We start from the raw sequence: 27883 nt of genomic DNA on the forward strand, positions 1-27883 counted from the left end.
TACACCACATACAAATTAAAAAGTCAATTAATCGAAATGATGAATTTCAGACGATAGTATTGATTATGCTCTTCTATAAAATATAACACTACTGTAAAAACATTGACTTTGTCTTTTTTTATCCTAATCTAATAATCAGAGAGTAAAAAAAAAAAAAAAAAATAGAGTACTGGCACAGTTACCGAATGCTCCAGAGCAGCTGATGCCAGACAGATGTATTTTGGCACCTATCGATTTGAGAGGATTAAGGAAAGGAGATTTGAGACTTGCTCTAAATGGATTAGGACACACTGATCTTAACCCTCAGGCTCCTGCACTGCAGATGGACATATTCAATGCTCTACACTCAGTAATTTATTTAATTAGTAATGGAGCAAGATCAAATTAAAATAAATGCATACAGATGATTACAGTTTAATTACTTAACAGTCTCTCCTGAGGTATACTACATAGAGGCTGTTTGTGGGGATAAAACCTGTTTAGCTGTGTTGATTATAATGAACAGGGTGGATCAGCATAGGATTCATACTTGAAAACTTCCGTGAGATCGTTGTAGCATTAGTCACGTAATTCCATTTTACGTTTACACCTTACACCATTTTTTTTTTTTCAGATAGCTCACAAGAATGTACCATTGTAGTATAAAGATGAACTTACCAAGTACAGCTTAGTCATGGAGTGTTGTTGCCTTAGCAAATTTAAACATGGGCTAGGTTTCCTGAAGCACTTAATAGAACGTCAGTCACATATACACAAAATGCACGTTTCTCAGAATCACTAATATCCAAGTTAAGTGAAAACATGTATAGCCAAAGCCTTAGCCTGCTCATAAACTGGGGATTTATAATCCACGTTTACTAGCTTTGAAGCCATCTTTATGATAGTAGACTCAAAAAGGTTGACAATGAACTTTTAACAGTTATACACATTAAATAAAGAACCAAAAATATTGTCCTTTCCTGAACTGCACAGATCTGAGAGTCAATAAAGAGGCCTGAGAAACTCATTCATAGATTCATAGCTTTATTAGTTCACAAAGTTGTTCAAATGGTTATAAAACTCTTCTTTTTTACTTCAAATCAACAACCATATAAAAAGTTGAGATCGGCATAGAGAAATATCATTAATCAATAAAAATAAATGTTGGCTTTAAACAACGAATCATAGAGTCTACAAGTCAAACTTTATAGCACACAAACAAAACAGGCCGTCATGTTTATACGCTTCATCCGATGTTCAGTTAAATAATGTTTGTTGCAATTATTTTAGCATAATCATCTTTAACTGCTCAATACTGTGATTTATATGTTCATTTTAAAGTATAGATTTTCACAGAAAACAAATGCAGCTCAAGGCAGAAAATTCACATTGTGTAGACACGAACTACCCTCACGAAATGTATTACATAAAACCTCTAGCTATAGTTTTAAACTTGTACCAAAACTTGCCAGAGCCAACAGACTTGTGAAAAATAGGATTTATGCATTTAATTTTAGGGCTGAATCCACCCTACCAGATTTAATACCAATTAAATTAATAAAACAGCACTAGGTAAACAAAAATGTAATGAACCATATTTGCATATCTGTTACAATATAATATGTAGTAGTCTGTATATTAAGTGCACATCACCAACAGGTTTCTTAATGAGAAGAACCTATTTTATTCCATATCAGGAAACTTGCTTCAATTGTCCTGCATATTTATAATGAATAGCTTACTGTGAGCTAACAAGACTAGATCCTGTTAAGCATTAGCAAGTATTCAAAACCACAGCCTTGCTGAAAATGAAAAATAAAAAGTGCATACTGACACATTGTTATGTCAATATACATTATCATTTGTATGACACAAAGTGGTGCTTTTTGAGAGGCACATAAAGTGAGGGCTCCCGAAAAGCTCATTTACTCTAAAATATTATAATTGTAATAAATAAACAGTCTCATTGTCCAAAACTAACACAATGTGCTCATCCGCTGTATTTCTACAGGCAAAAATAAACGCATAACTAACTGTGTGATAACGGAGCAAAAATGTATTTTTCAAATGATCAACCCCTAAAAATCCTGAACTTCAGACAAATTGTGCATGTTTGTGCAGGTTTGTGTTTGGGATCTTTGACATGAGAGACTCTGACCAGCCCCTGAGTTTTTAAGGTCCAAAGCTGGTGCCCTGAAGGCAGAGTCCGGGGTGAACATGATGACCAATCATGTCTGAGCCAGCTGAAGCTCCTCCAGACCATCTTTACCCAAATGATAGCGGGCTAGATCCTTCCTGGTTACCAGTCCCACAACCTTCACACCCAAAGCACAGGGAATCATAAACTCATAACTTTACTGTGGATGAATGATATACAGCCAATTATGACTTATACAGTAACGTGTTCATTATTTTGGTGTTATTGCAGATAACCGGTAAATAAACTGGTCAATATACACATTTTATATTATTTCCTCTATAATATTATATTTCTTCTGTATAATGAAATTATAAAAATACATAATAATAAACATTATTTTTAAAGCACTTTTCATAAATAAAAGCTCAAGTGCAATACAACAGGCATAAAAATAAACACTGACAATGTGATTTCACACCGTATCAATATCAATACATATTTAAATCAATATACTCAAAAGCAACTTTAAAAAGATGTCTTGACTTGCCTTAAAAAATTAATAAAATTGAATAATAATAATAAAAAAATCTAATTAATTCATTATATTTAAGTAAAGAAGTTGTAAATAAATACATTTATAAAAATAAATAAACACAAAAATTTAAATGCTGTAAATTTAAGGAATGCCACCATTAAATGTGCTGTATAAAAAAATATATATATATATATTCTAAAGATTTGACGGTTTTATTAATTTGTGTTTTTTAAAAATATATATATATATATATTCTAAAGATTTGACGTTTTTTTTATTTATTTTTTTTTTTTTTAATGAATAATTTTTTTGTTGGGTGGAGTGAAAGTGTTATATTAAATATAATGTAATGATCGAGGAAATGAACATGAAAAATTAAATATCCATTTATAGATTAAAAATGAAAAATATATATATTTTAGTCCAGTAACAATTAATAATACTAGTATAGTGCTACTATTTTGTACATCTCTAAAGATGAGCTGCAAGTTAAAAGTAGTAACTGAACCACAATAAAACACTTACCCTGTTTTCATCATCAACCACCACCAGATGTCTCAGTCCTAGCGCCCGAAACAATTTAAACACACGGGGGAGTGAAGTCTCCTGAAATCAAACATCAATGACTAAACAGTTATTACTGCAGATGATTAAAGCACATGACAACCAAAATACACTTCCTGATGCCATTTTTACAGTTCATCTGTAAATGTCATGTAAGGATTGTTCGGAGTTGTTTCAGTTGGGTGTGGCAGCAGCGTTCTATTTAAAGCTCTGGCACTGCGTAATTCCAGATATGATAGCTGAAAACTGGACAGCGTCCAGTATCCGTATCAATTTATTTGACTTCCTATGCCATTGTTATGGCATTATTAGGATCACAAACTTTCCCAAAAATACCATCAGCAGGTGACTGCTGGCCAGAATATGCTACCATGTAAGTTAACTGACCTGAGGCACAGTGTATGGGGTCGGGTTCATGAACTCGTTGAGGTCCATCATGCACTCCCTCTCGTCCTGAGAGACATGGATGGACTGGATGGGGGGGAAACGTGGATATGCATCTCTGAAGTCCTTCAGCTGTAGCCTCCTTTGGCTGAGACGTGAAGACGCCCTTTCCACAAACACCTGAGACACAGACAATGGGGCCGAACTTCAAATTTGTTGTAGTAACAAGGATTAAAGTTCAACCGAAGTCTCATAATTCAGTTTTTCAGACCTTATGTTTGAGAAGAACAATGAGCTGGGAGCGAAGAATAAGTCCACAGATTTTTCCTGGCTGTGAAAAGAAGACAAGCAAGTGTGGTTTTTATTCAAACTGAAATATACTTGTAGGAATGACAGGATCTGAGGTTGTGTTTTCATGGTCACGTCACCTCCTCGTTCTCAGTAGTATGGGCGACCACTGGGAAGCCGTTGTGATTGGTGGATGTGTTGCTAAGGACGTCCACGATTCTCCCGACTCTCTCCACTCTGTTGAAGCAGGTGACCGGAGAGCTCATGACCTCTCTGTGGTGAAAACAGCAACACAAAAATGACTTTATGATACTCAACTTTTTATTTTTTTTATTTTTATTATTTAACATTTAAAAAATGTAAATAACACATTAAACAATGCTTAACATGTTTATTTCAGTTAGAGTTATTTTACTTCAACTGTTTCACTTAACATTTCATTTCAGTTAGTTCCCAAGGCAACAATTATAATTCTCTTTCAATTTATCATTTTGTTTCTTATGTTTTTCATCTAATATTACATTTTATTTTATTTCAATTAATGAAGACAATTTTAATAATAACTGTAGTTTTGGTGAACTACAACAATTTTGCACTACACTACTGGTTGACTAATATATTTCTGCTTTGCTGATACAAGTTGGAAGCAGGACTTTTATTTTGACAGCGCTGAGATCGCCTGTGCTCAGCATCACAGGAGCACACTCATTCTCTATCTTCATAAGTTTATGGTGTTCATCAGTTCGGTCTAATAATTGAAAGGTAAATACTATAATACTTTTTACATACACTGACAACATTCAGTAAATACACACTTTAAAAAAAGTCTTTGAATATCTAATAAACATATAATGGCACATATTTTTCCCTGCTCTGTGAAATATCAACGTGAGCCAAATAATCCATATTGGTCAACCACAACACTACACCTAAAAACCTCCATCTGGCTGAAATTCAGGTTTATTTAATTTATTATATGTAACATTTTATATTATTTTTGTTCTCTCGCCTGAGACAGGAGTTATGATTAAGTGTAATGTTGCATGGTCATGTGAAATAGCTGGAAGCTCAGACTGAGAGTCAGTACTAAGAAGTTCAAAGCATCATATGACATGTAATGCTGGAGGGTGTGGTTACCTGGCCGTCAGCCAATGAGAAGTAGGAGGAGCATCCCAGTGGAGGAAAGGAACACTCTGCAGCTTAATATGGATGTCATACAGGCCCTATAAACAACAAAAACCAGTCAGACAAACGCACATACGTGCTTCATGCTTTAATAACACAAATGGCATGCATGCATGACTAATGCTTCACGACACCCTTAAAAAAAATATGTGATTTGGAAAAACAAATCACCAGCCCTCAGGAGACAAAACCAGCCATGCCAGGTATTCTGCTTCTCACCTCTATAAAGTAATCCCCCACAATCTTGGCAGTCATGAGCACAAGCATGATGGGAAAGCCATAGGTCACGTTCCCGGTGGCTTCTACCATGATTACAGTGAGACTGAGGGTCATTCTGACAATACCACCTGTCAGATTAACACAACAAAACCATACCTGTTATTGCCGACATGTACTTCCTTCACAGAAATGCAGTTAGGAGAACTATTATAAACCATAAGACAGCATTCCTGCTGTATTTTCGTAAAGAACATCTAGTTGACTCTAACATCACGCTAAAACATCAATAACTCACCAAGCTGGGCCGCAGCACCTATTAGAGCATATTTCCCAGGATCCGCCCAAATCTATCAGTTTAAGAAAACACGTCAACAGCACAGTATGGCTAGTCTTTCTTCATTAAGCTATATTAAGCTCAGATTTGTTGTTAAAGATTAATTCAAAATGTAGGTGGAATAAAAAAAAAGTTGTTGTAAGCAGAGAAGTGGAAAGCTGCACTTACTGACTGGCTGGAAGTAATGGTAGACAGAAGGATCCCAAATAGTCGTCCCCAGGCTGCTCCAATGAGCAGAGACGGGATGAACACTCCTGCGGACACGGTCAGACCATACGTCCAGACAGCCAGGACGAAATAGACCAGAGTGAAGACCCCCAAAGTCAAGGGGTTGTAAGATCCTGAGCGAGAGATATTCCCAGTAAAATTACATTATTAAAACAAAAATAGATTGCAGTCACATTCAAAAATGTTGGGCAGCCTGGTTAGAAGGTATGACTTTAGACTGGGACTGAAGTCTTAATAATAGGCTGTTATGGCCCATTTACGAGGTATACAGTAATAAGATTTATAAAATCATATTACTTCAAGTCCCGCTCTCCTTGGTTACATTCAAGTATTAATATTATAATGTTTTCATTATGTTGTCATTATTTTATTACATATTTTAATATATATATTATATATTTTCTATATAATTCTTGCAATTTAAAATAATTTTTTATAGTTTTTCCATCGCTTCATAACGTTACGGTTGAATCACTGATGGCAGATGGAGTATTCTGACAATGCTTTTCATACTTTTCTGGACCTTGTCACTGTTATTTATTTGTCAGTCTATGGGACAGTCTCAAGCCTCTCGGTTTTCATCCAAAATATCTTAAATTGTGTTCCGAAGACGAACTAAGCTTTTACGGGTTTGGAACAACATGGGGGTAAGTGATTAATGACAAAATTTTCATTTTGGGATGGAGTATCCCTTTAAGCGTTCCAGCTTTAAGCATTCCAACTAAAGGGGGCAGTATAGTTGCCACTAGCAGAAACGTAATATCAAAACCATACAAATAATATAAAGTAAGTGTAATATAATTCTGATTTTAGGAAATAATACAAACTTATTACATTCTAACGCATTAACAACTTGCCACATTTAAAGACCAAAAATGGTCATGATAAACTGTGGCCACTTGTTATTTTTGATTTTGCTTGTATAAGTCCAGTGGCTGTGTGCAGACTGTTGTGCACTCACTGCACTCTGGGAAAGCAATCAAAGATGGCTTCTCTCCAGAGCGTAGGAAGATTTTAGCTGCCTGTCAGCCGGCCTGCTTCCAGCTTGTAACTCTAAATCTGCTTTGGCAGACACATGCATGCAAACACACACAGGCTAAAAAACATGCAGACACCACATGACAACTGAAGAAGTGTTCGGAGGCTTGATGTTTTAATTTCAAGTTTGATAAGATGTCCATAAACACATTCCCACACCTGTCCACACCTAGTCTCAGCCTCAGACGCCACGCCCACGGACCGTTGGCTGAACGTCTAATGCATACGGCACACAAAAGTGGAAACACTTCAGGAGTGTCGAAGTCATCATCGGATTGGTTGAATTCTACAGGATTTCCACGAGACGTGCGTGTCACGTTTTTTAACATTCCGCCTGGAAACAAAGATTCTGTGGCACCAAACCCCCTCACGAAAGAAGAAAGCCATCGTGTTTACAACTGTGACGACGAGCGCTTATTAGGATCAACTAATCACTGGATTCTTAAAAGTATGTGAAATATTTAAAGTTTGCAGCATAGAATCTTTAAAATATGAGAATTTTACACACCAGTCTGTTATTGTGGCGACATTTCCACGCCCCAAAACGTGAGGCTGAAACGAAACGAACTATGATTGGTTGTTGGACATCATGGGCGGGCCTTGGCCAATGAAAGCTGCCATGGATTCCAGACCCTCAGCCATCAGTCTGAAAGTCTGGCTACGCGAGACTAGTCCACACCCAACCACACCCTCACTGACACACACCTGGAGGGTTGTGGAACAGACTCCTCACACTCCGCTCAGGGGTGTTGAAGAAGGCGGTGGCCATGGAATTATATTCACCATCAGCACAGAAGAGCTGTAAATGAGCAATATAACAAATCACGTTTCTGTTTGGCATTGCTGACTATATTCTGATCAAAGATCAGTTCAGCTTAGCAATTTATCATTTAAGGAAACATCTTGACAGCCCAGTAAGTAAATAAACACCTGTAGGGGATATTCCTCAGTGCTGTCCTGTCCCAACGGCTGGCAGTCATTGGAGAAATAGATCATAGCAAAGGCAACTGTAGCAGTCACCGCGGCAACCAGCATAGCCTCCATCACCTGTAGGCACGGCCGGTGAATGTACCTGAGAGAGAGAGAGAGAGAGAGAGAGAGAGAGAGAGAGAGAGAGAGAGTTACAGAGAGAGAGAGAAGAGAGAGAGAGAGAGAGAGAGAGAGAGAGAGAGAGAGAGAGAGAGAGAGAGAGAGAGAGAGAGAGAGAGTTGCAGTATAAAATGTAAAAATGACATTGATTTTTTTAATCTTTTTAAAAGTTGCCTTTTATGCTCAACAAGGCTGCATTTATTCAAGGGGGAATTCCTGTGATGGCAAAGCTGAATTTTCAGCATCATTACTCCAGTCTTAAGTGTCACATGATCCTTCAGAAATCACTGTTTTGCTGCTGTATTAAGTTTTACATGATCCTTCAGAAATCACTGTAATATGATGATTTGCTGCTCAACTTGAGGAATGGATAGTTCAGGAGAACATATTTACAAGATGAAATAAGTTTGTCTTTGTTGTCACTTTGATTCATTTCTTAAAAAATGGACTGATCTTACTAAAACCAAACTTCTATTAATATTGGTGTCACATTTAAAAAATAAAAGTTTTGTTAAATGCTATACTCAATACTACTTTTTCAAAAGGTTATTTTGTGTTTTCAGTATCATCTCATTCTTGCTTTCTATTAAACGCCTTACAACTTTCCTTTACTTGTTGGCCTCAGTTCATAGTTTCCAGTCATGTGACTGGCTCAAAGTCCTGGAGGGCAAAACAGCCACAGAGCTGCAGCACAAGCCTGTCAATGTCCATCTGTTTCCAATCCACAAATATTTAGATCACCTCTCAAAAGAATAAAACAAAGATATGTGAAAACACATTTACTATGGGAAACTTTGCACACTGCATTTATATTCTGGGCTCATCTGCTTGCCCTTACAAAGTATGCACAATCAATAAAGTGCATACTGATTTCTGCCTTTTAATATCAGTGTCTTACTACATTTCTACTTAATGCAACCCTCGTAAAAATAACTGGTGGTCAGTGGAGGAAAGCCTTGTTTTGCCCTCCAGGTGGGCGTTCCTGGGAGGGTGTGATGTCACAGGAAAACTATGAATTTGACGTGTGGGAGTAACCCAGAAAATTGTCACATGACGTGATTGAGGTGTAAAAGTCTTCAGACACATTCCATTGGCTTTTGCTTAGTAATACACCCTAATTGTGACAAAACCTTCCCACTAGACCGATCATTTAGCAAACTCAAGTTTTTGCAGCAACTGTAACCTACTGTCAAGTTGCTACAAAAAAAAAAAAAAATTTAAATGCCCAAAATACAGACTAGATGCACTGCATATTCAATAGCTTGCAACCCTACCTTATTCTGAAAATTGTTAACCAGTAATTGATGACATTGAACAATGCTCCAAGCATCCCTCCTGGAAAATAATATGGAAAAAAGAGGAAAGATTCAAATGGTATATACTTTCACTTTAATTTAGTACAATTAAAAGTATAATATTTTATGCATGGACAAAGTGACGTTCCCCTCACCTAAAGCTCCCATGATAATGAAGAGAGGAATTTCATATAAATTATACTGTACAGTCTAAAAGAAAGAAAAAACAACAACAACATCAAATTCAACATCAAAGTTTTTTTCTTTCTTGTGATATTTTGGACAGCTTCAAGGGTCAGTTCCACTTTAACAGATTTTCCTTTTAGTGTTGAGTTCTAATTTTTGTGTTGTAGTTCAAAGGTTTGGCGGGTAAGAGTAGGTGAAGGGGGTAGGGGTAACTGAAAGAGATAGAGACAGAACTTACATCACTGTCAAAACGGCCAAAGTTAGTTATACGGGGTTTAGATGATAAATACTCAGGAAAAAGTTCAGTGTGAAGGTGGAGATCATTGAAGCAAAGAACTAGATCAAAAACAAAGCAGGATGAGGGGTTCAAACGTTAAAACTAACTGAAACAGACAGTGCTCACTAATGACAAGCCAAACGCTTATTCACAATCACTCACAATTCTCCACGTCAACATCTGGTTCCAGAAAGACGCGCCTTCCTCTAAACTGAACAGAACCCCACCTGTGCCAAAAAACACAATGAATCAAAGATGATCCTTGACAATCTTACCCAAGAACCATTTCAGGGAAGTTTAACAGCCTTCCAGCTTTTATTCAGAGGAGCAAATGATGGACTTTCACTTATAGCACCAACTCTGTAGTGTATCAGGTACTTTAATATGCTTTAACAATATAATAATAACATATTTGACATTGGTTTTGCATAACTTGCTTCTATCCCATGTAAAAATATGGATATTTAAAATTATGATTTTCTGCATGTCTCACCAACAGGGGCTCCAAAGGCAGCGGAGACTCCAGCCGCAGCTCCTGCCGAGACAAAGTCTCTCTTCTCTGTGTCCCTGCGGAAATACTCAAATATCTGCGGGAACAGAAACTTGACGTCAGGCTCTGTGTTTACGGTAAGATTCAAGGAGTCCTAGCAGTACAGAAAACTGACCTTAAAATCTTTTTTCAGTGAAGTGCTTCTGCCCTGAGATACTCCTGCGGCCACCACTGCTCCCGAGTGAATCATGGGTCCTTCCTGTGAGGGGAGAGCAGCTGCTGAGTCCAACAGTTAGCTTATTAATATCATTAACCCCAGCTGACTGTTTTTCTATTGTACCTTTCCAACAGCGAGACCTCCAGCAACTGAGCAGATCACACCAAAGACCTTTATCGCCAGAGTCTGTGGACATGGAAGAAAATGATTGTTATGGAGATCTATTATAAGAAAATTTTAAAAATATCTATTCATCTTACCCATCTATATCTATCTGCTATAATTTCATATATATATTTTTACCTATTTGTTCAGTTAAAAACCAAGCAGCCTTGTTTTTCTGATAGAGAAGCTTAAGCTATCACCTTTAGTCGAACAACACAAGGGATCTTCACTCCATTCAGGTAACATTTTATTTGAGGAATTCCACTTCCTGCTGCAATGGGCTGAGAGAAAACAGACTGCATTTCAAATAATTTTCAAAGTAAAATAATATACAGCTTCTTAATAAACACTACAATGTGCTCTACAATTGAAAGTTGTTGTTTTTTATGTTTAAAGTCTCTTATAGCAATATTGTGAAATATTACAAAATAAAATTGTTATAATATATTTAAAATGCTATTTATTTGTGTGATGGTTAAGCTGAAGTTTTAGTAGTTATTAGTCCAGTCTTCAGTGTCACATAAACCTTCAGAAATTATTCTATATAATGTACTGATTTGCTGCTCAAAACAAAAACTTTTATTATTATTATTAGTATTATCAATGTTGAAAACAGTTGTGATACTTAACAGTTGTGTAGAAACAGTGAACTTTTGATCAACTAACTATAATAACGCATCCTTGCTGAATAAAAATACTAGTGCTGTCAAACAATTAATCGCGATTAATCAGTTTAAAGTTTTTGACGCATCCTTGCTGAATAAAAATACTGCTATATAAAATACAACACATGTGTATAAATACACACACATCCATGCATACATTTCAGAAAACAATGTTATGTTTATATATTAAATATTATAAATACTGTAAATACATGTACATATTTTTCAAAAAAAACTATATTATTTTTATATATATATAAATATATATATATATATATATATATAATATATAAATATAGACATAAATAAATAAACATATAAATATATATAAAAAAATATAATAAATAAATATATAAATAAATAAATATATATATATATATATATATATATATATATATATATATATATATATATATATATATATATATAATGTATATATATATATATATATATACACACACACACATACACACATAATAAATATACACCGTACACATATATATATTATGCAAACAAAAACTTTTATTTTTGGATGCGATTAATCGCGATTAATCGTTTGACAGGACTAAAAAATACCAATAATTAATTTCTTTCTAGTTCATTTGTGGAAATCAACAGGACAGTGGGATGCACTGCTTTGTGGGATACATTATCTGGAAAATATTATGTACTGTAGAAATAGTAGGAATAATATTCTAGTATGCTATTCTGAACATAGCCAAATTCTGTTTTCTGCCTGGTAACATTTCATTGAAAGAGCGAGTGAGTTCTCTGAAGTGATACTGAAGCACAGAAGGGAAGCAGAAGCCTCACAAATCTCATTCTGACAGGAAGAAAACACTCACCTCAAAAAAAGCAACAGCGATAGCACCCACCATAACGAAAGCGGAGTTCAGCGCTGCCCACAGTATAAGAGAGATGGACAGGCCTCCAAACTCTGTGAATTTCTCAATGTCTGAACGTCTAGTTAAAGATGCTCTGAAGCCAGGAAGAAATAATTAACACACAATGACACTTAATTAAGCTAAATAAACCTTTCCATGCAATTAAATTAAGCCTTTTCATTTCAAATTTTGATTAGTCTGACTGTACTATAGCACGGTATTATAAATATTACTAAGCTTTATTACCGCATGACACCACAAAAAATTTTTGTCTTTGTACCAAACATTGGCTACTGATATTTTTTCCTGGAATATGAAAATAACTTAAGAAAAACCATATTTTAATTTAGTTGAGTGCTAAATTAAATAAACTACATGGACAGATGGAATTAGATTCATTCTGTCTGTGTCGGTCTAGATCTGGATTGCCATGCATCTGTTTAAATTATTCCTGTAGTAACAATGGAAATAGATTAAACAAACAGTCATATTACAAAATAGCATGAAATAAAATTATGTTTTGACAAACTGTTCACAAACTGCAGTGTATTGGCTCATTTTAATTAACTAAGGACCAAACACACATTTTTTGAGCGCTTTACGTAAGAAGCTGATCATATCAGATGGATGACTGACAGAGGAAGGATACTTTGTTTGACTGCAGAGTACTTATAACCAGCTAATTCCTCCACAGCAATGTCTATCAGGCATGCGATGAGACCAGTGAGAAACCCAATCAGACCACAGATCACCCATCGCCTGATCTCCAGACATCTGAAACCCTACAGTTAAGAGAAAGAAACATTAAAAGTTCATCAATGCATTAATTTAGCATTATTATTCATTATACAGAAAATAATGTGATTGAAAAAGAAACCAAGGTGTTTCAGGGTCGAGTTAATACAACACAGACACAAGCCAACAATTTAAAAAGAGCACGGAAGATTGTGAAATGCCCCACAATTTTGGGAAAGCAACTTAAAACTGCCAACTGCACATTCATTTCAATGGCCTCCATCAACCGTTATGGCTGTAAACTCAGAAAGTGCCTTTCTATGAACAGCTTACGAAGAGCACATGATCCAATTTAACCCTTAAGCTTTTCCCCACAGACACAGAACCAGAGTTTGTCATCTCCACCGCTAATGAAACTCTCTGATGGTGCTACTGACCATGTGACTCATCCGCCTCTCTTCCTCCAGAAACAACTGATTCTCGCTGTTATCATAATCAAGACTCTGAAACACAAAACGCACTAGGTTTGACATTTTACATCACAGCTCTTCAAAGACAGTTTATTTAAAGTGTACATGTTGCATTTTGTCTGTGGTTTTTAACAGACAGAAACCCTACAGATTTTTTAACAGACACTCAATTGAAAGAGGGAAAGGGTGACTGAAGGTCAGGTCTAGATTCAATTACCTCGTATTTGAGGGACAGCAGCTTTTCGTTGTGAGGGATTTCCTTCAGCCGACTCTTCACAATGTCCTGTGTGATTTGGGAAAAACAGACTCAGAGTTGACTTTCATCGAGGGCATATACAGTCATTCTATGTTCGTGCAATCAGAATAGAACAACACTTTATTTAGCTACGTCAACTCTTTGCAGCCATGAGCAAACTTGACCTCATGCCTACATGACAGAAACATAAACTCACAAATGATCAAGTACACTGAATGCATTTTCCCAATAAATTATTTTTATAAAGTGCAGACTGAATAATGGCTTATTTTTATAAAGTAAGGCATTTCCCTGGGTCTCTAGTAGTGCTGGCCAATGATTAATCACATCCAAAATAAAAAATATTGTGTACATAATATATGTGTGTACTGTGTATATTTATTATGTATATATAAATACATACACATGCATGTATATATTAAAAATATTTTATATATATATATATATATATATATATATATATATATATATGTTATAAATCAGATGAATATAAATATAAAATATATAAACAGTACACAATATTATGTAAACAGTACATAATATTTACACAAAAACTTCGTGATTAATCATTGCCCATCACTAGTCTCTAGCCAAAATGCCTGATTTGAGGAGAGATTTAGACTATACTCATGCGCTATCCCAGCTTTAAAAAATAAATAAATAAAAAAGTCTTTAAAAAATGTCTTTAAAAAAATAAATAAATAAAAAAAGAATTGACATAAAATAGATTTTACCTCTTCGGGTGTGATTTCCTCCTCAAGGTCCACAGTGCTCCGGCTGCCTACATGAAACATACCTCCCCCGGAAAACTATGAACCAAATACATTATTATATCATTTTTCAAGAGTCTACTTGAATCTACATTTAGAGTCAGTATACAGTATGCATGCTGCACAAAAAAAAAAAAAAAAAAAAAAAATGCTATAAAAAAACAAATGTTGTTGGTTCAATCTTGGTGACACTGTCAGGAATATCTAATTTCAATATCTTAATTTATAGCTATGTTCCGGACTACAATAAAGAATCAACCAATTCAATCTAGGTCATAGGATCACAGGTGCTTGCAGCTCCTTAGAAGAATAAGAGGGTTAACAGTTAAATTCCAGATATTCTGAGTTGCAAAACACCATGCAAAGTCCTTACTAGGGTTTATAAGAAACACAAGGGTTTACCCTCTAATAAGTTTGAGAACTATATAGTTAGTGCAAGAGTATTATTATGCGTTCTGTGTCTTCAAGCAGTGTTGGGGAGTAAGTAGTTACATATAAAGGCGTTACGTAATTTTATTACAAAATAAATGTAACTGTAATCCGTTACAGTTACTAAGAAAAAAAATGTGCAAAAAAATTACAGTTACTTATGAAAATGTTAACGATTACAAAGGAATTACATTTGAATATTTACACACATTCACATACAGATTTAATGGATTTCTTTCCCAAACTGCACTGTGAGACATACGACCCTATCATTTTCCCGATGTGGAAAACACAGACTGGTTCGTAGAACCCTGTCATAAAAATAGAATATGCCACATTTTGGACGAATAAATCAAAAGTAGGTCAGTACACTTGAATCAAAATGCGATATGGACGAGTGTCTGTGAATATTAAGCAACAAAAAGACAATATATGAATCCTGTGTGTCTGTGGAAATCAGGCGCGGACAGGCCATCGGGAGAACCGGGACAATTCCCGGTGGCCTGGCAGCCGATTTGGCCCGCTATTTTAATATTAGTATTTTATAATTGCCTGCCGAATGTACTAAAGCGATCATTTCCGAATTCGACATTCGATAATTAAATCTCTAATAAATCATGAATGGGTTAGTCGTGACTGGCAATGCTTCGGCTCGCGTGCTCTCCGTGACCTCCGCTAAACAGTTTGGATCAGAGTCATCAATGTGAGAGATTGAAGTGGACTGTGGAAGCGCACAGGTGGAGCAGAGAAGCAAAACTTCAAGTGCAGGTCAGCTTCTTCTGTAAACATGCTATTGTAGTTTTGTCTTTGTTTACTTAGTTAACCAGCAGCAGCCCATTGCTCATCATCACTCAAAATACTGTATAAAGGACAGCATTATTATCTATTGTAATGTTACAGTAGTAATTTAGCAGACAAATAATCATATTTTATAATAGGTTTAGAGGGAGCTAGGGCAGACAACAACAACCATTACGAAAATTAACAATGATTTTACTATAAATCTAAAGACAATGGTTAATATTGTTAAACCATGGTAACCACAAATGAAATGGTTTTTGATAGATATCAGGGCAAAATAAAGAGACTGAAAAGAAAAATGGAAGTGAAGGTGCAGTTCAGGAGAGAACTTTTATTTTGCATGTCCCTAACCTAAAGATTTAAACCTTTTTTATGTCAGGTCCATACAAAAAAAAGGGTTGTCCATGTTTCAGAATATGTTGTGGGTGTATGAGTGTGAGATTTTCTGGTCTGAAACTTTTTTCCCAGTCTGCCCCTCGTGGAAATTAATGGCGCAGACATGCGGTTTCATTTACTACACATAGGCCTACTGAAGATCGCGGTGTTTTCAGCCTCTGCCGCCTCAATATATGAGTACATGAACACGTAAACAATCTCTGGTCACTGCATAAACATATGACTTATGCTTATTAGATAACCATATTTGAGCTGATGTATATGCTTTTTTTTTTTTTCCCAAACCATTGTTAGATGCAGTGTTCCCTGTAGTCATGCAAAGATTTGGTTTCAAAAACAGTATCAGTAAACTATTTCTTATGATTTTAAATCTGCATTGAACTTCAGATCAATCTCAAAGCAAAAGGCAGTACTAAAGGCTGATTTTGTGCTGGATGTGTTCTAATTTGATCATCTTAATTCAAGTGATGAAGGATTGTGAAAGTCTGACAGTGTTGAGCACTACTGTAAGGTTAACCCCTGCATGGTGTAAATGTTTGAAAATGATTAACAGTTGAAAATAACATTCATTAGAAATTTAGAAAAGTACTCAAAAAGTAATTAGTTACATTAATAAAGTAATTGAAAAAGTTACACTACTATTACATTTGAAATAGGGTAACTTGTAATCTGTAACCTATGACATTTCCAAAGTAACCTTGCCAACACTGTTTCAGGTCAGCACGCCACCTTTGCATTTTGCATTTATAACAAGCATGCTTTATTTAATAAGCAGGGCAAGTATTTTATGTAAGCAAAAGTCAGAACCTCCCAGACTGATTGCCAAGTCCTACATATGTGATTTTTTGCAGTCTGTATGGCCTGTCTGGTACCTGTCTGTTGCTGTGTTTCCCGTCCTCGGCTCCGTTCAGCAGTGGCGCTCTCTCTCCGCGATCATCGCCTCGGCTGGACCATGACACTTTCTTCGCGATGTTGGCCATGTCTTCTTTGAACATTAATTACACATCAGACCTGCTAACTGCAGACCTACTGCGAACACTTCTTCCCCATGACTAACATCAGAGGCGATCTCGTCACGAGTGTACGGAAAGCACTGAGGTCCAAGAAAGAAATCGGGTTCAAAGGAAGTCTGGGAAATGTAGTTCACAGTAATTCTGGGTTGTAGGGTACAGAGATGATACTGTTCTGTTAACGGTTAAAACAGAGATGGTCCTCACTGCAGAACACAAGTCCAGGGGGGCGTGGTCCCACTCCAACTCCTCCCACCTGACATATAAACCTGCCCGTCTCCACCCCTAATCCCTACACCCACCCATCTCCACCTGTGGATGTGGATCTGACCACACCCCTAGAGCTTGTGTTTTCCGCAGTGAGGGGCTACTGTTAAAACATGCTCGTAACTGTCCTATCATATATTTTAGATTATATTAACTCTGTTAAACATCGCATATGTCTTCGCCATTAGAGTTACCAAAAGTTTCCAACAACAGGTTTCTCAGATTGATTGATTTATTGATTGATTGATGGACAGCTATTTTACTGATAGCCTATCCGTCAGGTAATATGTTATGCATAACAAACCAAACTTTACAATAATTATACAGTTTAACAAAAGCATACTTGAGATTTATTCAGTTGCTTTGTAATGAATCATATATATATAAAGATTATAATTTCTAATTGAACAGTGCCTTGTTAGTGATTTGTTATGATTTTGGAAACTCACAGTCTGCATGGCACTATAAATTCATTTTGTGTTTTGTATGAGTGTGTGTATATATAGTCTTACAGAGATCTATATGTCCAGATCTGTTGAAAAAAAAAACCCCCAGCATATGCTGGTTATGTTTTGGAGCATGGCAGCTGGTTTGAGCTAGTTTAAGCTGGTCCTTAGTTGGTCATGAGCTGGTTGAAGATGGTTCTGAGCTGGTTCTGAGCAGGAGCTAATTGCTTAGGACCAGCTTAGGACCAGGACACTACCTGCTTTAACCAGCTCAGGACCCTCTTGAACAAGCTCATGACCAACTAAGGACCAGCTTAAACCAGCTCAAACTAGTTGCCATGCATCAAACCATATCTAACCAGCATATGCTGTTTTCAGGGTATATTTACAACATGCCTTTTGGACTCTTAAATAAAAAATAAAATAAAATAAATAAAAAGAAAAATTGAGTCATTATTTGATACTTTTGCATCTAACCAGCATATGCTGTTTTTTCTGTGTGCTGACTGAATGTAGACTGCACAGACCAACAAAAATAAGATGTATATTTATTTAAAGCAATGTTCTTAAAATTAAAAGTTAAAAGTTTAATAAGACCAACTATGTAAAATATGATCACTGAATATATGAAATGATGTTTAATCAAAATAAATGGAAATACAAAAATGATGTGTGATACAGAAGTGTTTCTCTGGCTCATTCTGTTGTGCCTTTACATGCAGTGCTCCAGACACTCACAGGTAATATGTTGAACAGAGCCAAACATCTGGTCTACATCATCCAGGCTGAGCACTGCTCCTCGTGGCACCCCTTTGCCAGAGGCCAGCCCAGAAACTTCCCCAGGGCTCAGGATCCTAGTCCACAATGCAAAGCCTGCCAGTCTGCCCACAAATGCTTCAGCTTCGTCAAAGTCTCCTCCAATCGAATCCTGCTCCTGTCCCAGGATCATAGAGCCCCCAGGAGGGATCTCATAGCCTTTCTGGAACTTGGATCCAGTAGATATAAGATGACCATCCAAATAGTACAAAAACCTGCCTTCAATGGAGGACCAGATGATGCATAAATGGTGCCAGTGGCCATCCAGGATATTTTGTAAAGATAATTCACGATACGCTGGATCTCCAATCACAAAATTCATAACGCCCCGTATGCCAGAGTTCCGGCCATAGAGAACAAGCATATTGTCATTGTTCTCTGTGGCGTAAGAAAGAATTGTTCCAAGATACTTGCCGTCTACTTTTAGCCAAGTGCAGATAGAGAGTTCATGTACCCCAGTTTGGAAACTTCTCTGGAAGGTGACATGATTTTCAGTGGAAGCAGATGGGAACAGAAGCATCGAACCCACATTGCAAACTTTGAGAATGAGAGACAAAATTATTAGACATTTTACATCATAGGGTAGTGCCATATTGGAATGAAAACAAGGCTGTGAGGGATAGAAGTACAGTGTGTTCAATGGATTGCATTGATGTTTAACAACAAACTAATTATTCAGCTGACAAAACGTCTTTCTAAAAATACTTTTAGTAGACAAAAAAAAAAAAAAAAAAACCTGTGAAAATTACATGATCTATGACTTTTATTCAGTGCATGCCATTGTAAAGACTATGAGTGTATCCCTCACAACCCCCTTTTCATCCACATGAAATTGAATATGGCATAACCTGATTAAGGTCTATAGGCTTGCATACTTGTCTGTTTGGATTCTTGGAGATTCGGAGTAAATCGTTTTTGAATGAATGAAAATTACATTTGTTAAACAGATTAAGGTTTTCAGTCTAAACTGTGGATACAAATGCATTTCGATTTTATTTTCAGATACAAAACCACTAGAGTTTTCTAAATACTTACTTCTGGCTTCTTCCTTTGGGGTTTGAATATGTGGGATTTTGTGTCGAAGCGGAAGCTGAAAAAATCCCTCTTCAGCCTGAACTGTTGGTTCAATGGTGCTCTGCCAAACATACCACATGTTGTATGTCTGTGGTTGTTCGGTGGGCCCAGAAGGCAATCTTTCTCTTATTCTGTTTTCTTCAGACTTCAGTTTAGGCTGCACATGCCTCAGGACCACACCTTGTTGCTTCCTGATAGAACTGAGGGGATCTAAACCTCCTTCCTTTGAAGCTGAAATGATCTTGTACAACCCATGCATCTGACTCTCCATCTTCGTTATCTGGGCCTGATGCCTTTTGAGAGAAGACTGAAGGTCCTGCATACCATGTTGAACCTGATTCCTAAAGGACTCCAAAGAGCTGATGTGACTTTGCTGTTTCTGGATCTTGTGGGAAAGGTCAGACAACACCGCTCTCTGCTTCTGGATTTGTCTAAGGTTGAGATGGTTGTTCTCCCTCAGAGCTCTCGTCAAGTTTGCCAGACTCAAGTCAAGCCTCTTGGTCTTTTTCTGTAGACTCTTAGTCCAGGATTTAAGGGAATTCAGGCTTTGCTCTGTCGTTTCCTTAAATGCACAGAGTTCTCTGGAGATCCTCTCAAACTGCCGACTCAAAACTTGGAATCGCGAGTCTATGTAATTTGAAATGTTGTACTTTTCAGCAATGCTCTGAAGATGAGTAAAGGCCATCTGTTGAAATCTCTTGAACTAGAATTGGAGGAATCATATGTTACAGATACATGCAATGGGATATTTGAAGACAATTTGTTTAAATATAACAAACCTGCTGATTCAGCCTCCTCAGTCTTTGGTGTAAGGGTTTATATTTCTCAGCTGCTGCTCCTCTCCGTGTCCAGGTCACAGGCATTAGCAGGAAGATTACGACCAGGAAAAAAACCCTTCTACTGGCCCTTCTGTTCATGGCTGCTTTATGTCCTTTACAGGCGCTTCGATAACTTGATCTTATATTTTTTTAAAACTGAAGCCTAAAACAGTTTGTGTAGGTATACGCCCTCCTATCCTTGGATGCTCTGAATTAGATTTCCTTTTTCTTTGGTACAGTAGCCAACAGGGAAACTAAAACATGACTAAATGGATTTCACAGACCCCAAACAGAAATCTCCAAGCAAACACACACTTATGCAAAAGCATGGATGGACAGGCAATCTTAAATATTTGTAAAATAGAATAGATTAAAAAAAATGGTTTGAACTGTCAACTTGTCATATCTCAATTTTCAATCACTGCATTTTATTCTGTGGACAAGAAATCTATCTGTATAAGTATAAAGTGTGAAGAAGAAAAAACAGCACAAACATTATCTATAGCAATACAACATATAAACATTTCAATATGATTAACTTTTATGTAGCAGCCAAATTTAACTGATGAAAGCAAACACATATGAAACCTAAAGTTGGAGCCAAATATATAGGTTCAGCTCCCCCTACAGTTAAGAGGTGGTAAAGTTGCTTAGCAATTGACAAATTGCACTCAGATATGCTGTCATGGTTCATGTTTCAGAATTTGATGATGCATTTTCTGTGCGGCCAACGCCCAACAACAACCTGACGGAATCACTTACACAAATTGGATCCTGAGCTGTGATTTCTTTAGCACTAAATTTGAAGCTGATCATCTCAAATAGTTACATTTAATACATTTTGGTGCGGATAGATTTAAATAAATAAATAAATAAACTAATAAATTAAGTTAACAAACAAGCTAAATCAAATAAATCATTGAATAAATGCTAAAGAAATATTTGTCAGGATGAAACACATAAAAGGCCTGATACTGTAAAGAAAAAGCTCACTGACTGTGTAACACAGACTGGCAAGAACTCTTATCTCTTTAAAGTGTGATTTAAAGTGAACATGTCCTCTCTTTGTTGATGGTATTTGAAAGTGGTTGTATTTTTGCTGTGTTTTTGTTAAAATACAAGAACAGGAAAGATAGGGGTTTCAAATCTTAAATCAAAGATTAATCCTTTAATCAAATTCATTTTAAAATGTTTATATTCCCTGCATTCATCTCTGCTTTCATTTTAAATAAAGTCCATGACAACTGATGACAACACACAGACCACAAAAGATCTACCAAAATGCTTTACAGTTATAAGTGTCCTCCTCAACACACTGTTAGAAAAAAACCTGCAGAAAATTGGCAAAAGTACTGGTAATTTTCCAAGCATACAGATATTTCCTTTAACCTTAAAACACAACACCATGCAATGCAACGTAATTCAAAATATGGGGAAAACACCTTTGAAAAATCAATAGAAAAATTTCCTTCATATTAACACAGTTCATTGGGCGCTATTTTTACAAACTTTTCTCATAGTGCAGTGGACCTTTCTTGTTGGAATGTAATTTGTAAATGTTCTTTCCCTGACTGTCATTCTATGCTTTATGGGGACTGCACACTCTAATCTCTTCTTCTTCTTGTCTTTCTACTAGAATTGTTTCATAGTTGCAACCACACCCTTAATGCATGATGACTTTCTCAAAAATCTTTTCAAAACATCTCCTGTGAATCTGTTCAGTAAGGAACTGACTTTAACAAAAAGGACAAACAGATGCCAACTTTTTTTTGTTTCTACTGTATTTTCTGACTTCATGCAGTCTAGCTTCTTAATATATATTTATGAAGCACTGAACACCTTGAAAATCCAGTTTGGTGGGCTATTGCATGCTGTCTTGTCTTGCTACTGCAAAATATAGCAATCAGCCGAGGGAGAATGTCTCTTTTATTACATGGCTTAGTGCTTTTTTACCTGCATCAACAGCAATAGAGATATAGATGTTCAATAATAAGTCCATTCTGAACATAATCAGAATACAATCTGTCCATTAAGTGATATAGTTCATTATTTTGACTGGAGCTTGTTTATAGTTGCCAAGCAATGCAGTAACTTGCTGTGTTAATATAGAATGTATGTTCACACTTGTGTATTTATAGTTTTGTATCAGCTGAACTATACACAGCGAGTGAACAATGGCCTTAAGGCTTTACGTAAAGGTTTTGGAACGTGTGATGCTCAAAAAAAAAAAAAAAAAACCTCACATGATGCTATTAACTTCCTATCTTGTGACCTTTTGTTGCATTGATTTTTTTTTTTTTTTTTTTTTTTGGAAATATATGTCACACTAAAATTCTTTAAACTTGATTTTCTTTGGTGATTTAAGGCTGTTCAGGAGCCATTACTCCATTTGTAAGTATCACATGATCCTTCAAATTTTAATGTGCTATAATAATTTTAATATGCTGATTTAGTGCTCAAAAATTACAGTTTTTTTCAGTTGCTTTGGTGCATTTCTCAGATCAGAAATGAAATTCTCAACTACTTGTTCAACCTCCACCTCATCTAGTCACTTGTGCACATAATAAAAGCAGTTTCTCTTTCTTTTGAACAAGTTTTCAAAAGCGATTGCTTTGGTACATTCATGCAACTGATTATGTACATTTGTATGCTGTTTCCTACATTATCAGTTGTTATTGTCACGTTGCTCCAAATGTATTATATAGTTCTCTGTGCAATACCCTCGAAACATCTAGTCATTAGCTCATTGTATAAGTCATTAAATGCAAAATGGTTGATCTGTCAAGCATATTTTCTACACATTTCTTAGACCTTTTTTTTTAAATTCGCCATGAATTGTGCAGGTTATTCTTGACTTTCACTGATGAAGAGAATGTATATCAACCAATGACAAACCAGTTCTCTGATAAAGGTCAAAGGTGCATCTCATGAACCTTCAATTGGAAAGCATATATAGACAGAGGACAACACAAGAGTTACAGTACAAATTCTGACAAATGGACTTTTTTAATTTAGTATTTTCGCCTTTGTGCTCATATTTCTTTTTTCTTTTCTATATCACAATGACATTGTAATGTGTGTGTGTGTGTGTGTGTGTGTGTGTGTGTGTGTGTGTGCTTGTTTATGCTACATTGTGGGGACCAAATCGGCCCTGGGTCCCCTAGAAGGAAAAAATATATATAAAAAATAGTAAATGCTGTTTATCTGAAAGTGTAACAATATAAACAGATTTTTCGTAAGGGGATGTAGTGAGCGCTGTTTCCCTGAAAGTGTAACAATATAAACAGATTTTTCGTAAGGGGTAGGTTTAAGTTGTTGTTTTTCAAAATGTATTTTTTTGATTTTTGTCAGACCACTACTGTAACTGTAAATCCTATCAAGTCTCTTTCTATCAATATCCCACATACAGTAATGTGTAAATTTGTACTTTTGAAATGGATATATGGCATACATAAGAAGTGCAGCCTTCTGCATTTCAATACAGTAACTGTCATCCAAACTCTTGCCATAGTTTACATCAGGTAATACTAACAGACTGTTATATTGATAACATGACTAAGCATTTTGTCTTATTTTTGAACAATGACAAGAGGACTTTTCATTCTGATGGCAATCATATGTTCATTGACATAAATACTTATTTTTGAGAGATGTACTAAAGATTTTGAGTAAGTTACAGGCTTTTGCAGGTAATCCATTGTGTGGTGCTGTTTGTACGAATTGTTTTGAAAAATGCACATACGTCTTTGCAAATATTAATGATGATTCGAGAAATGCACCAAAGCGACTGAGAAAAACTGTATTATGAATGTTGAAAAGGGTTGTTTTGAAAAATTTTTTTTTGTTTAATATTTTTTTCAGGATTCTTTGATAAATACAAAGTTCAAAAGAACGATTTATTTGAAATTATAACATTATGGTGATATTTACTGTTGCTTTTGATCAATTTAATGCATTCTTGCTGAATAAAAGTATTAATTTCTTAAAAAAATAAAAAAAACTTTGCACATATAAAAAGTTCAGTTATGATGACATGTACAGATAACCATGGGTCACACTCTTCCAGTGCACATCCAGAGGAAATAGGCAGACCAAGACAGCATTAGAAAATATTACAGGCCTGAGAAACCAGGCATCTCACTATAATTATTTTTTCCGCACATCATCAGCAGAAAGTTTGCAAGCCTTTCATGGAATGTGGAACAGAAAATGTTTGGTGACAGCAGGTGGAATGCTGCCGGACGAGATAAACCGCAGTCAAAGGAGTGTCACACAAAGAGACGCAGCTGAGAAGCCGAGCCCACTCTCATGATATCAGCAGCACAGACTCTTCCACTCCCTGCCACACCTGGAGAGCGCATGAAGTCCACCCCTCCCCGTACCCCTCACCCATTCATCTTAACTAGCCCTTTGCCATCAGCCCCTGCAAGTTTAGCACTTACCAAATCTGTGTGTAAGAAAGCTGATGTGATGATAGCATGCTACCGGTTTCAAAGATTCGTCCTCAGATTAGACTGACATCTTAAACTTTAAAAAAGGAGGAGTCAGAAAAATGTGAAACATCCTTGTAAACTAACAAGAACTATAGTTAGTTCCAAGAAAAAAAAAATCATTTTTTTCAGACCACTGTAACGGGATGTTTAACATGTTCTGTTTGTGGTCTGAGGGACCCTGAGGCCCTTTTAACACCCCTTAAACTTAATTCACTGGAAGGCTTAACATATCAGGTTATATTGATTTGTTGATGATTTTCACAAATTATATAAGCTACTCATTTCAGTCATTATGAGCTTTAAAAGATTTAGCTTGACAGTGATCACACATCTATAACACTTTACAATAAGCTTCAAGTTGTTAACATTAGTTAATAATACAATGAACAAACTAGCATTTATAAATCTAGTCATGTATAAACATACCATTATATAGTGTGATTACAGACTATATACAGCTTGTATTAGTTTATGTATAAATAAACATCATCTAGATGAATAAATTCTGTACAGATATGTTGACTCTTATTGTAAGATTATGTACTCAAGAGACACCAGATTTAAATTTTCACGGGGGGTCACAATGACACTATCCTTACTGTAAACAAAAGCACATATATACTATATGATACGACAGAATCAAAAGCAAAAGTTTCAATAATAGTTGCCAAATGGCTTTTAACATACCGTATCACATACTAATATCCATCCATACTTCATTCTTTCCATCCATTCTCCAATCCACCTCTCCTGTGTAGGGTCAGGGGGATGCTGGAGCCTGTTTTAGCACATCTCAGGCAGTATAACAAATTCATCTAAGAAAATACTGGGTTCATTTTGAAGTTATTTTTATACATAAATCAAGGCTCGGGAATGCCAAAGGCGGTAAAATCAGTCTCAAGGAAACATGAGGGTTAGAGCAAAGGAGTCACACAACTTCCAATTAGATATTTTCTGACCAACTTCACAATATAGAAAAATAATCTTAAAGTTGGAAATGCCAGGTGTGAAAAGTGAAAACAAAACACCTGATACCACCATTCACTTTGCTGACTTTTCAGTCATTTTCAGTCGAGAAGTAGGCTTTTATGTTTACTTCATATAGCCCGCCACTTATACTGCTGTCAGCAAAACTGGTTATTCAGAGACGCCTTCAATGACAGATGTGGAAAACATACAGCCGCCTTGTTTCTAAAACAAGGTGTCAGAATATGTTAATGTATTCTAAGTAGGCAGGGGTGGAGTAGCCAGGTGACTATGAAAAGCTTGTAAACACCATAGAAACTGGTTTTAGTCTAACCATCAGCGACAGCCTCAACAAGACAGGTAAGAAAGCTCTCTGCTCAAGGAAATTTACTAACTAGACTGTCTGAAGTTTTGGAGCGCTTCTGGATTTAGATGAGGAGTTTATCATGATCTTAGAAGAGGGTCACGTTTAGGAGGTAAAAATGAGCTTAAATGTTATTTTGAATTTTTGTTGAATTTAATGAGAATGACAAATGTTGTGCGGCTGTTGATTAAGGTAATTTTTGTGATTTAATTTGTTTCAAATCAGAAGCCAGCACAAGTTTTTTTTTTAAATAAATAACGATCATAGCCTACATGTTATGCACTGTGCAGTAGTTCACAGATTTTGGTGTTGTTGTAATACTATACTCTTTATATAATAAGAAAAAAGTAAAGCAGTTTATCTGATGGTAAATTAAATATCATTTACACTTATTCATTTAACTTTTATCCAAAGCGACTTACAAATTATGAATACAACGAGTGAGTCGTCTTAAGGAGGCAATAAAATGAGAATTGCTAACAATACAGAGTTTCTGGACTAGTACAAGGCAGAACAGAGAGGCATTTAAGAAACAGCTGAAGAATAGAAGAAGAGTTCAAATAAGTGGAAATGCTATTACATTTTAAACAAAAGATTTTGCTATTACATTTTAAACAAAAGATTTTGAATCCTTCTTATAATTTGAAGTTTTTGTTCTGTGTTGCATAATTTAATAAAAAGACAGGGCAGTGAATGCTTTGAGCACTGAATGGTGCTTTTTGACTGTGTGTGTTTTAGCTGTAGTAAAACCGCTGACGCATTTAGGCTGTTTGACGTTTCCAGGCCACCTCCTACCGATTCACACCTAAACATGATCAAAATAGCTTAACTATAGTTTTGACAATTATGACATAAATGTATTGGAAATATTTGATATTCTAGTGCCAATCTGATATATTTGGTTAGAGCAGTTCCCGTTCTTGTGAAAACGAAAACAAGATCCCATTTGAGAGTAAATCTAAACAGAGATTTGATAAATTAACGCAAATGACACAACTTCAGGCTGTTTTATGTCCAAATGATCCCTCATCAACAGTTGCTGGAGCAGTTTTCTGGTCTATATGACATACAATATCATATTGCTGTAGAAATTGTCAGTTTAACTGGCTCTTATTTTCCATGAGAAGCATCAGGTTTGATTATTCATTCAGACATGCAGCAGAACAACATTCCTCTTCTGTCTTTGGGTGGACGTCTGTATTAATCAGTGCCTGCATGGGCTTGTAACTCTGTTGTCTTTTTGTTAACTAAGGCGTTTACCATATCATGAAAATAAATGCCACTTGACTTGTAATATATTTGCATTTAATTCACTTTGGCAAAACAAGTTTTGAGCAACAGAAAGCTGGCAGCTACACATATATTGATGATTACTGAATAAGAGGAAAGGATCGTTCAGGTTATTTCCCGTGGCGTCTGCCCATTTCAGCATCTTTACTGAGAATTTTTTCATGTTTTTACTTACCAGTAGCAGCTCACAATGTGACTTTTTTCAGTTCCGCTGACTCCTTTCAGTTGGTAGCACAGATTAAGTCATTTTTGTACAAGTCATGTCACATATTAAGACTTCTATTTTGTCATGCATCAGTTTTTAAGAATTCTATTTTGTA

At 35.9% G+C, this 27883-nt stretch overlaps 2 protein-coding genes across 2 annotated transcripts; both read right to left on the minus strand.

The window, feature by feature from the left end:
* Positions 1 to 1006: 1006 nt before the first annotated feature.
* Positions 1007 to 17271, minus strand: LOC109058370 (H(+)/Cl(-) exchange transporter 7-like). Its single transcript, XM_042720389.1, is given in 26 exon segments — positions 1007 to 2294; positions 3180 to 3260; positions 3606 to 3782; positions 3874 to 3933; positions 4031 to 4163; positions 5028 to 5113; positions 5295 to 5422; positions 5590 to 5641; positions 5797 to 5969; positions 7600 to 7693; positions 7825 to 7966; positions 9258 to 9318; positions 9434 to 9488; positions 9703 to 9743; positions 9746 to 9800; positions 9904 to 9968; positions 10235 to 10328; positions 10407 to 10490; positions 10572 to 10634; positions 10814 to 10894; positions 12124 to 12233; positions 12812 to 12944; positions 13335 to 13400; positions 13585 to 13650; positions 14358 to 14432; positions 16892 to 17271. Coding segments are annotated over 26 exon segments (2385 nt in total). The 5' UTR covers positions 17015 to 17271; the 3' UTR covers positions 1007 to 2207.
* A 1130-nt stretch (positions 17272 to 18401) lies between these two features.
* Positions 18402 to 20519, minus strand: LOC109054577 (pentraxin-4-like). The gene is made up of 3 exons (XM_042721469.1): positions 20412 to 20519; positions 19594 to 20335; positions 18402 to 19095 (listed from the first exon to the last, which is right to left on the minus strand). The coding sequence occupies exons 1-3, from the start codon at positions 20493 to 20495 to the stop codon at positions 18455 to 18457; spliced, it is 1467 nt and encodes a 488-aa protein (XP_042577403.1). The 5' UTR covers positions 20496 to 20519; the 3' UTR covers positions 18402 to 18454.
* Between the last annotated feature and the right edge of the window lie 7364 nt (positions 20520 to 27883).

Source organism: Cyprinus carpio, chromosome B3, assembly GCF_018340385.1.
Source record: "Cyprinus carpio isolate SPL01 chromosome B3, ASM1834038v1, whole genome shotgun sequence".
NCBI classification, from domain to species: domain Eukaryota; kingdom Metazoa; phylum Chordata; class Actinopteri; order Cypriniformes; family Cyprinidae; genus Cyprinus; species Cyprinus carpio.